Genomic DNA, 11,906 nt, shown 5'->3' with positions numbered 1-11,906 from the left:
TATCTCCTGCTCGCTTAAAGGTCAGGGTACCTGCGTTCGGTTCCACATCACGGAGGCTCTCGAGTGGCCCAGCTTATTCCTACACGGCCCTTTGTCATAATGTCTGAGGAAAATGTCATTCTGAAACACAAAGAGAGAGGTTTCAGTAAACATGCTCTTTTGAACTGAGAAATAAATACTAACCACATGAGATCGCCTTGGTGGAAACAAAGGCTCTTTGAAGGAATACAAATGGCGGCCTCCAGGAATTCCAAGGCCGCAATCTTTAGAATATATCTCAGTACTTTTACAAATCACTGAGTGAAAACAGATCAGAATCATCAAGACTCTTGACTGAGTCTAGAAAGCATTAGAGTCCTGACCAATCATCTTTGAAAGGTGACTCTAGCACAGGTGTGACGTGGACTGAAGATCAGGAGTGGAGAGCATGTAAGATAACATCCCAGCGGCCGAGATGGGAAACACAGACATGGGGTCCTAAGAAGGTAACTAACTAGATGGGGGAGAAAGAAGAAATCGCAGATGAGGGGAAAGCCACCAGGCAGAGGCAGGAGCCTGGTCGAGAGAAATGACAACGGAGAGTTGAACTTTGTTGGGAAGATGATGGCCACAGTTTAGACATGTGGAACTCGAGAGACACTTGAGACATCCAAGCTGCAATGTTCAAAAGGCAGCTGATTACACAGATGAGAATTTTGGGGAAAAGACAAGAATCAGCGTACAGGGGGTGGAGAAAAACCACAGATGTAGATGAGATCACCCAGGGAGAGTATAGACTGACAAGCAAAGAGAATGTCAAGGTTGGGGGGGGGGGCTCGGGGGCTCAGTTGGTTGAGCATCTGACTTGAGTTTGGCTCAGGTCATGATCTCAGGGTTGTGAGACACAGCCCCACGCCCAGTGCTGAGCCTGCTTAAGATTCTCTCTCTCCCTCTTCCTCTGCCCCTCCCCCTTCTTGTTTTCACACCCTAAAAAAAAAAAAAAAAAAAAAAAAAAAAAGAATGAATCAAGGAGGCATCTGGAAAGGAAACAGAAGTGACCAGAAAGGCAGAAGGAAAGCTGAAGAGATGTCATCACTGAAACAGAGGCAGTGAAGACGTCAAAGGCAGCAGAGAATCTAGGTAAGAAGAGGACTGAAACATCCATTGGATTTTACCCAGAAGACAGCACTCAAAGCCTTGGCCAAAACACAGTCAGGGCTGCAACGATGTGTCAAGCTGAGTGCACTTCAAAGACTGGAGGTAGGTATCAACGATGAGAGGGGATTATGCTGTTCTGAGGCTTGGCTTCTAAGAGAAGGAGAGAGAGAGAATGGTAGAAAGGGAGACAAGTAGGCTTGAGAAAAATGTGACTCGTTTTTAAATGGGACACAGCTGAGCCTATGGAGGTATTAGTAGAAACTGAAGTCACAGGAGAGAGAAGACATAATGGAAGGGGACAAATCTCTGAGGTCCCCAAAGCAGAAGATTAAGAACATTTCGTCCTCTGAAACAGCAGGAGCAAACTCGACACCCCAGCAAAACTCAAAAATCCCTCGGTTTGGGCATCTGTCTCAGGCTTGGCTCTTGGACAATCATCCTGCTTCCAGACTCATGCTCTGAAACTTTCCTACAAAGATCAACACCACCATCTGACACAGAACACTTGCCGGGAGAAAAACATCATTACCAACAAGCCAGTACCCCTGGCGAAAACCGAGAAAATGAGATCTCAGAAAACAATGACCAGAAAAAGATGTTTCAGTATTTGAAGTCTGTGTGTCCAGCCTTTTAACATCTGTACCATTTCAGCTCGAGCACCGGAACAGTCCAAGTAACAGAACAGAGTGTTCTTTGCAACACCATACCCCAGACATATTTCAGCCAAAGGATGGGGAGATCTGGTACACATCTTTATTCCCTTACATTCTTGCCTCTTAAAAAGAACCTCATGGGCTCAGCCTCCTTGTGGATATGAACCCAGTTAAAGTTCTGGGTAAACCTGCAGGCAAACAGAAAAGATTTCTTTCCTTTGTAAAAACATGAGGGGTGTGCAACCCGTGAAAACCTCACCCAGGGCATCACACGTTTGGAAACATAATGGGTCTCGAATATCACACATACTTGTAATTCAATGGGTTATGATAAACAGAATAAAAAAGTAAATAAAAACACTTCTTTCAACTTGAGCTGCTGAGCTTCCCCAGTCTAAAATGTCAGTTTTCTTTCCCCCAGTTGATACCTCTGCCTGCAACACTGAGATCAGGCTGATTAAAATTCTTGCTCACGGATGTCCTCCGAAACAACTTACCTAATTTTCAGTTAAAGCTCAGGCGTGCGGTGGCCAGCACGCGTCCCGTATTAACTGCACACGGACTTACTGAGTGACAGATACTGACACTCCACAGGAGCTGCTCAGCCAGCTGAAGCAAGCGAGGCAATTAAATGAGAAGCTGAGCGGGGCGCCTGGGTGGCTCAGTCGGTTGGGCGTCCGACTCTTGATTTCAGCTCAGATCGTGACCTCAGAGTCGTGAGATCGAGCTCCGCATCGGGGTCCACGCTGAGTGCGGAATCTGCTTGTGATTCTCTCCCTCCCTCTCCCTCTGCCCCTCTCCTGATTTGCACTCACTTGTTCTCATTCTCTCTCTAAAATAAATAAATAAATAAATAAATCGAAAGAAAGAAAGAAAGAAGAAAAGAAGGAAGGAAAGAAGGAAGGAAAGAGAGAGAAAGAAAAGAAAAGAAAAAGAAGGAAGGAAGGAAGGAAGGAAGGAAGGAAGGAAGGAAGGAAGGAAGGAAAGAAAGAAAGAAAGAAAGAAAGAAAGAAAGAAAGAAAGAAAGAAAGAAAGGAAGGAAGGAAGGAAGGTAGGTATAGATTGAGAAAAGAATGTCCACTCCACCATGATGGAGGGCTCACACTGATGTGGACATATTAGTCCCGATTGCCAAAACAGGAACATCTATTCCTACGTGGGGTAGCACACGTGTGCTAGAAGAAACACCAGAATTGAAGTGAGATCTGCTGATCAGTCCTTCATGCCACATTTTACCTCTGAGGTTACCATGAGCCTCAGCACGGGACTGAATGAACCGCACCTGAACTGGACATGAATGATGAGGGGAAAGAATCTCTGGGGCAGACCCCATTATCTGGGCGTGGATCCCTAACAAAATGAGAGCAATCCCACTGTCATGCCAATGAATGAAGTGGTTATTTAAGATTTGAGGTTATTTAAGATTCCATTGATTTGAGTAGCTTCTTCTTTAAATTCAAAAAGAGGAAGAGAACCAAATTAGGCGCAGGCAGAAAAACAGCTCTCCTACAGAGAACTGTGGCCTAATCCCCAGAATTTGAAAATAGATTTGCTTACATGGAAAAAGGGACTTTACAAGTGTGATCAAAGCTTGAGATGGAGGAGAAGAGCCTGTATCATCCAGATGTGGCCCATCTAATCACTGTACCATCCAGATGTGGCCCATTTAATCACTGTACCATCCAGATGTGGCCCATCGAATCCGAGGGTCCTGAAGAGCAGAGCCACTTTCCCAGCTGTGGTCAGAGGGAGCTGTGACAATGCAAGAAGGGGTCGGAGAGACGGGATATGGCTGGCTTCAAAGATGGAGAATGGGGCCACAAGCCAACCAAAGCAGGCAGCTTCTAGACACTAGAAAAAGCAAAGAAATGGATTCTCCTCTGAAATCCAGAAAAGAATGCAGCCCTGAGGACACCCTGATTTTTAATCCAGTGACACCCATGTCAGACAGAACTAAAGACAAGAAACGTGGGCTGTTTAAGCCACTACATTCGTGGTGATGTGTTACAGCGACAACGGGAAATGAATATACTGATAGTTCTTTATGTGATAAAAGGAGACAGTGCCCCCACAGCAAAGAAATGTCCCTAAAACAAAAGCCCACCTTGAAAGCTAAGCCGAGACAGTAAGGGACTCAAAGAGACATTTGCTAGACATCTAGGGTAGCAGGCTCAGAAAGTATCATTGAGAAAAATAAGCTTCTTTTGCAGGACAAACATAGGCTCAAGATTTTAAAAGGAAAGGGGCGCCTGGGTAGTTCAGTCGTTTCAGCATCTGCCTTCAGCTCAGGTCACGATCCTGGGGTCCTGGGATTGAGTCCCTCTGTCTTAGGGCTCCCTGCTCAGCGGGGAGTCTGCTTCTCCCTTTCCCACCCTCCCTGCTTGTGCTCTCTCTCTCTCTCTGTGTCAAATAAATAAATAAAATCTTAAAAAAAAAAAAAAAAGAAGATTTTAAAAGGAAAGCCTGTAGGATCCTGGTGGTTGCAAAGATATGATGTAGAAAATGCCCCCAGGAGATGCTTGCAAGGGGAACTTACGTCCAGGTTCTGGAGACAGTACCAGCAAAACGTGTGTTTGCAATTCTTGCACATCATCTGAGCACAGCCCTCGTTGCGCTCGATGTAAACCCGACAAACAGGGCACTGCTTAATGGGGGCTTCTGTGTCTGTCCCGAAGAGGGCCCTAGAAACAAAATGGATAAGAAATGATGGGGTGGGGCTCAAGAATGCTGCTGGAACCACGAGGGTGTACACTACCCAGGGCTGGGGAAGAGTGGGCTGAGGGTAATTAATTCAACAGTTAACTAAGGCCCTTCTAGACCCCACTTTCTGGTCACCAACTGAATTCCTAGGGCTCCTAATGGTAGGTAGGACTCTTCCTCATCTGAGCTTAATTCACTTCCATGGAAGAGGGCGGGGGTAAAACGAGGGGGGGCACATACTATTAGCTGTTCGGATAACTCAAAACAAAAAAAAGAACCTTAATTTGTTTATCTTTGGCTTGGAGTGAATGATATAATTGTATTTTCCACACCTGACTTAATTCGTTGTTTTGCCAAATTAGTATTTCATTCCCTGAGCACACACTGTCGAAATCAAAAACGTAAGCATTCTGCTATACAACAGAAAAACCAGCTCTCGATCTGACACGGTACAGAAACATCTTTCTGGTGATCCATTCTGATAAATAAATGGAAGAGGTCATGGGAGGCAATAATCAATACTTGAAAATCAATGTCCAGTCTCATTAAAGAGACCTGCTCCAGACGGATGAATAGGTCAGCATGGGCTCATAGCCTTAGGGGACACGGAAAATAAGTGGAACACGTTGGGGTGGGAAGGTTAGGGGAACCACAGCACTGCATTGACGTTAGCACGTTCATCAAAACCAGCCCCCAGCACACAGAGACATCAAGTTCACAGAGGGCTGTCAGCCCCAGGATCCGATCGGATACTCACAATAACCTTATTATAGCAGCGGGACGGTTACTATTTTAATTCTCCCCCTTCCATTTTTTTTTTCAAATAGAGACACAGACTCATAGAGGCTGAGTGACTTCCATGAGGTCCCACAGATACCAAGCGACAATGTCAGAACGCAGCCTCTCGAGGTGCCTGGATGGCTCAGTCGGTTGGGCATCTGCCTTCAACTTGGGTCATGATCCCGGGGTCCTGGGATTGAGCCCCACATCAGCGCTCTGCTCAGTAGGGAGTCTGCTTCTCCCTCTGACCCTCCCCGCTCTCGTGCTCGCTCGCTCTCTCTTAAATAAATAAAATCTTTTAAAATATTAAAAAAGAATTCAACCTTTCTCCTCTGGGATCTTCACATTGTCCCGTGATACCTGCAGACCTCACTGCCATGTGCAGAGGGTACCGGCTAAGAAGGCGCGGGCCGGCCGTGCGCACTAGATCTATTTTTCCTCTTGGTTTGTCTGGTCTAAGATTCGAGCACAGCCTCCTAGCCAGGTAGCGCTACCATTCCTGAAGAATGGTTCTACACACTCGGAGGGTGCGGGGTGAGTGGGCCAGCCCGGCCGGAACACTGGTACCTCTGTTCTTGCCGATGCAGAACAGCCAGAGTTCTCAAGCAAAGCATGGGATCGAGCACAAAGCTCTCTCGCTCTGGGCCCTTCGGCTGCCATGAAAACCCTCCGTACTGAAAGGTAGAGAGTTAACTGCTTCTCATTGTAACTGAATTTGAACCTTGGCACCATCTTTGCAGGGCACAAAGTATCGGGAGATGTAGCTCCTTTCCTCTAGGACCCGCGCACTGGGCCCTGCGCTGCCCTGAAGGCCGCTCTTTCTATGGCGGCGCTCTCTCTGACGGGATTGGCACGCCTCACAAGCTGCCACATAGTCGGGTCACAAAATAATGTCTGTGTCGCTTTGCAAGCAGAACGAGGTAAATCAAGAGCAGGTGCTCACGGTTCCTAAGCAGACGGCTGGGGACAAGCCGTGCCTTGCGGTGGAAAACCAAGGGGCCGTGTGCCTCCCGACCCGAGGAGAAATCAAAATGTATACTGACTCTAATTTCAGCAGTATCTGGGAGATTCTCCAGGGGTAAATACCTAACACCCCCTTAGAAAGGCTCTGTCAGGGGCGCCTGGGTGGCGCAGTCGTTAAGCGTCTGCCTTCGGCTCAGGGTGTGATCCCGGCGTTCTGGGATCGAGCCCCACATCAGGCTCCTCCGCTATGAGCCTGCTTCTTCCTCTGCCACTCCCCCTGCTGTGTTCCCTCTCTCGGCTGGCCATCTCTCTGTCACATAACTAAATAAAATCTTAAAAAAGGGGGCGCCTGGGTGGCGCAGTCGTTAAGTGTCTGCCTTCAGCTCAGGGTGTGATCCCAGCATTATGGGATCGAGCCCCACATCAGGCTCCTCTGCTATGAGCCTGCTTCTTCCTCTCCCACTCCCCCTGCTGTGTTCCCTCTCTCGCTGGCTGTCTCTATCTCTGTTAAATAAATAAATAAAATCTTTTAAAAAAAAGAAAGGCTCTGTCAGTTACTCTTTGTTAACAACTTCCCAATTCTGAGACACTTCTCAGGGAAGTTCCGCAGGGCAATAACTAATCTCTAAATTCCATCACAAGAGAACTCCAAGTGACATATTTGGGGTTTCTAAGAACACCAGTGAATAATCCCAAAGACCGTTTCCTTTCTTACCCGTGCTCTGTTGGCAGGACGATAGGCTGGCTCTCTCTACAGGAGACTTCTGCGTGCCAAGCATCCTTGCAACAGGAGCAGAACTTCAGGTGACAGGATGGGCACTCCACCTGCACAGGCTGTCCTGGGTCACTGGAGGCAACAGGGCACACTGTCTGACAGTCTGCAACAGGACACCACGTTCGGTAGGGGTCCAGGTGAACTTCTAAAGTGTAAAAAAAGAAAGTGTGATGGTCTATGTGTCTTTCATACAGGCCTGAGGCTTTCTCCCACTTTTCTTTTATAGGCTACTATTTATGGAAGGTTAGTACAACCGAGGACAGTGATCTCTCCTCTTGGTCTTCATAATGGATCCAAACCTACAAGGTCACTCAGCGCTGCCACGTTTCTCAAAGTAGGTACTAGTGTAAGAGGCCACCACTGCCCTTATGAACGGATAGCAAGTGTTCTCACTAACCAAACTTTGCAATTCTTTTGGAATACTACTCACCCTTCAGCACTCAAAGTAGGCAAAAATCTCAAGTCCCTGCTACAATTATTTAGTGTATTATCTTGGAGGAAAATTGAACTTGAAAAACCTACCGAAGCAAAAGGAAAAAGAAATTCACAAAGGATTTTGTCCTTTTCGGCACTGAGAAATAAGTAGTGAGGATTCTTCTATTTTTTAGAGGGCAATAAAAGAACAAAGAAGAAATCAAATAGTTTAGGGACCAAACAGTGCCAGGTGTGGCTTAGCCAAAAAGTCAGATTGGCTGTCCATTTGGGTATTCTGTTGTCCTACCATATGCTGGTTAGACATTTGTAAAAGACTTAGATGATCTTAAAAACAAAAGGTATGGACTTTCACAGATCATAAAATGATAGCTACACGAGCTACGTCCAAGTGGCCTGCAGGAAAGAATACGGAGTCGGCTTACCACCAACTTACCACCAAACATTCTATTCAAATGTTTACACATCTTGTTCGGTTGTCTGTTTTACTATTCAATAATAGATCTCACGTTCCTGTCTTATAGTGTGACCTTTAAGGGAACATATCATGTGAAAATGATGTTATTTGAGTAGAGTAGTCCTTTTTTCTCTGAACCAATGTATTTTGCAAATTATAACTGATGAGATTTCAGCTTTAAATCTCCTAAGGCTTATGATTCTTGGAAATTTCCACACAGGAGGCAAACAGACCCAAACAGTGGTGTGAAAAGGAAGTGAAGGCATTAAGTATGAGCTTAGTTTTAAAGGTAATAATTTTACAAATTCGGTATCAGGGGAAGTAAGTCCAATATGTTCCAGCAAACACTGTCTCCATGAATCTCTCATCTAGAAAAGGCAATAATCAGATCCACACTTATGATAGGTTTCCATTCAAAAAGAGCATCCTTACACCTATTTTCTTATCTAATAATTCTGGGGAACAGGAGTTGGAGAATGATGAGCCAAATAAAATCAGAAGGGGGAAGCCTATGATTCACAGGTGCTCAGACCCCAAGAGAGATGTGGACCCTTGAAAAAATTCCCTGAAAGTTTGGGACAGGCTGGTTAGAAAGTCAAAGGGACAGGGGCACACACCTATGCTTCAAGGTCCTGACCTTTTATTTCCACACCATTGATTTTTTTTTCCAGATTCTTATAACTGCTTCACAAACACTAAGTCCAAAGAAATGAAGGCTGGTATATAAATTATAACTAAGGACTCCCACACCACCTACCTACTTAACCACCCATTCCAAATCACGGGTCCTTTAAAAGACGGACAATACAGAAGGGAAAGGAAAGGAAAGACACATATTACAGTTAAATTTATAGCATCCCCACGGATCACCCTAAAAAGATACAAGGATACAAGCTGTCTCTCATAATTCTAATCCAAATTATTTGGTAGACATTCTGACCTGTTCTTTTCTACCAACTTATTTCAGGTATCTGGGTGGCCACGATAAAAGCAAAAACTATAAATATGGGAGCAATTACAGGTTTTGACGAATTCCCATAAAGAATAAACCATAGGAAGCAATGCAGCTGACAGTCCAACGCAAAAAGCAAGGGAGTTGTCTGAGTCACAGAAAACAGTAATGCTCTGTGTTTTTCTCCACTTTGATACCACAGGAATGCTCATCCGAAGGAGGGTGGTGGAAGGGGCAAAAGGGGGACATTACAGCTTTTTACTTATTTATTTCGTTAGAAGTCTCGTTCTTTAAGGATAGCTTACAGAGCTTAACCAACACCCAAAGTGGGGATACCAGGAGATAATTTTTACTCTATTCAAACATGATATTGGCTTCTCTAGCCACCTCTATAGTATCTATTCAACGTCTGTCCCAACTCCTTTCAAGCCTCCTCGCTGAGAACACTCCCATCTCTATAAACGCAGAACACCACAGACTTGTGCTCTCAGCCTTCCGCGCAGCCAGGGTGTGGTCATGTGACATGGCTCTGGCCAATGGGAGGTGAGGGATGTTCTGCCAAGGGGCTTCTGGGACAAGATCTCCTTCCTGATATGCGGGCAAGAATCTCCCTTCAGTCTGTCCGTGTTTGAAGACAGCCGTGAGAAGCTGTGACGTCTGGGCCGGGACAACTCTGGGAACACTGAGGGGAAAATTCCATGAGTTGGAGAAGTTGAGCGGCTATGTCGACCACGCCTGCAACAGCCTACCTCTGGATTTCCTTTGTGCAAGGTAATTCAGTGCCTTCACTGGTTAAGGCACTTCCAAGTCTGGCATTCTGTTCCTTGCAGATGAAAGCATTTCAACCCATAAGGTTACCTCTAGCAATAGTGAGCAAATGCCCAGGTCAAACAAGGACTGTTCCTCCCTTGCAGCAGGTAGTTTACAAAGGGGATTAAAGCAGCATGTCTGAGATGACCTTGAAAGTCTTTTCCAACCTGATGATTCTGTCATTCTATATTTTAGGCACTTGGAAATGTGTGTGTGCAAATAGAAATAAAATATACACTCCACACATCGTCCTGCAGAAAACCTTATCTACCATAATAAAAATTTATTTTTGTTATTAACCTTTTTAAAAAAATTAACACGCTACTCCAGACCCATAAGGTTTTGTGTAGGTTAGTAGACAAATAATGTACGTCCGTATAGTTGAACACCATGTAGCTCTAAAATAAGGTGAATCGAGGTGACTATGTGGAAGGATCCCGAAGACACACTGCCAATTCAAAAATGCAGATTGAGGAGCAGTGTAAATGAGCCATGTTTATAAGAATATGTACATATAGAAATAGGTTGTAACATTTTCAGAATATCTAAGAAGCATAAAAACAGTTATCCTTGAGTAAAGGGCAGGGGTTGGGAGAGGAGGCAAAGATTTATTTTAATACTAACTTGAATTTATTTTTAAAAAATATTTTATTTATTTAATTTATTTGAGAGAGAAAGAGCATGAGTTGGGGGGCAGAGGGAACAGCAGACTCCCCGCTGAGCAGGGAGCCCCATGCAGGGCTCAATCCCAGGACCTTGAGATCATGACCTGAGCCAAAAGCAGCCACTTAACCAACTGAGCCACCCAGGCACCCCTAACATTGAATTAAAAAAAAAAAAAAACAGGAGTAAATATTACTTTTATAATTTTTTAAAGCTAGTTTTAAAAGGCTACTATCAAGGGCGCCTGGGTGGCTCAGTCGGTTAGGCATCTGGCTCATGGTTTGGGCTCAGGTCATGATCTCAGAGTCCGGAGATGGAGCCCGGCTTTAGGCTCTGTGCTCAGTGGGGAGTCTGCTCAAGATTCTCTCTCTCCCTCTCTGCCCCTCCTCCCCCATGTTTACACACTCTCTCTAAAATAAATAAATAAGGGTGTCTGGGTGGCTCAGTCGGTTAAACATCTGCCTTCAGCTCAGGTCACGATCTCAGGGCCCTGGGATCAAGTCCCACATCAGGCTCATTGTTCAGTGGGGAGTCTGCTTCTCCCTCTCACTCTCCCTCTCTCAAATAAAGAAAATCTTTAAAAAAAATAAATAAATCTTTTTAAAAATTTTAAAAACAAAAGGTTACTATCAATGTGTATGAATGACAGACTAATAAAATAATTCTGGATCTAAGTTGTCCCCTGGAAAATCTACTTTTCATATTCAAATTTCCCGTTTCACATTCTTCTCCATATATACAATTCTCATTCTATGCTTTTCCTTACCCCTAAAAATCCTCTCTCATCTTTAACCAATTTATAGCCTATGCATTCTTAAAGGACCTTTTTTAAAGGACCTACTACGTACTTGTCTTAATTTTGGTGTCACAGAATCAGCATCTATTTTATTGCTGTGCTCTATTCACTTCATGGAGATGGCCTTTCTCTCTTTAGACTGTAGGCAAGGGCTACTTATTCACTTGTGTGCTGCAGTATACCTGACGCACTGATGGGTTGCTTCCTGTTGATGTAAAGCAGTCATTCTTGGTTTTTGCAAAAGCTAGATATACTCCTCTGCCAACAACTGACTTACGATACATACACTGCTAATACCATCTTGAATTGCCTTGCACTGGAATTTATTTTCCATTCTCTTCTAGTACTCTCATCAACAGATGTACATAGCACACTAAAATCATCTAATACCAGTCCTGGTGTTGAAAGTATGTTATGATCATTATTAGACTCTAAATCTCCACCCACTTCAGTTAGGCTCTCTACATTTGGAAAGACACCAACTTGGCAAGACATGGAGCTTTACATATAGCACTTTCAAAATTAAACCTCCTTTACGAAGCGTTACCTATAAGGGTGACAATGAAAAAAATTTCTGACATTAAAATGAATAATAATTACCCTTGCTAGAACCCTATTTACTGTCTCCCTGTACCTAACATCCACTTCACCTTCCTGTCTCATGCCAGTCCTTGGATGAGTGATCCACATTCACTGATTCTCATTCCTACCCCTCACATCCTCCTTAAGTCTCTAAAGTAAAGTTTTTATTCCCAGCTCATGAATAAACTGCTCTCTGAATGTTAAAA

General features: G+C 44.5%; 1 protein-coding gene across 6 annotated transcripts in view; it reads right to left on the bottom strand.

Moving 5' to 3' along the window:
* The window catches only part of RNF144B (ring finger protein 144B), a 172,265-nt gene that overhangs the window by 5,048 nt on the left and 155,311 nt on the right, over positions 1–11,906 (bottom strand). For all 6 annotated transcript variants that reach the window (XM_048225688.2, XM_048225687.2, XM_044388779.3 and 3 more), the window contains exons 5-7: positions 6,949–7,153; positions 4,327–4,471; positions 31–120 (exon numbers count right to left, since the gene is read on the bottom strand). In XM_048225688.2, the coding sequence (XP_048081645.1) occupies positions 31–120; positions 4,327–4,471; positions 6,949–7,153 (440 nt within the window). The remainder of the gene's footprint in view (positions 1–30; positions 121–4,326; positions 4,472–6,948; positions 7,154–11,906) is intronic.

The sequence above is a fragment of the Ursus arctos genome, unplaced genomic scaffold (assembly GCF_023065955.2).
Source record: "Ursus arctos isolate Adak ecotype North America unplaced genomic scaffold, UrsArc2.0 scaffold_31, whole genome shotgun sequence".
In the NCBI taxonomy this organism is placed as follows: domain Eukaryota; kingdom Metazoa; phylum Chordata; class Mammalia; order Carnivora; family Ursidae; genus Ursus; species Ursus arctos.
This window is presented reverse-complemented; position numbering and strand designations above follow the sequence as displayed.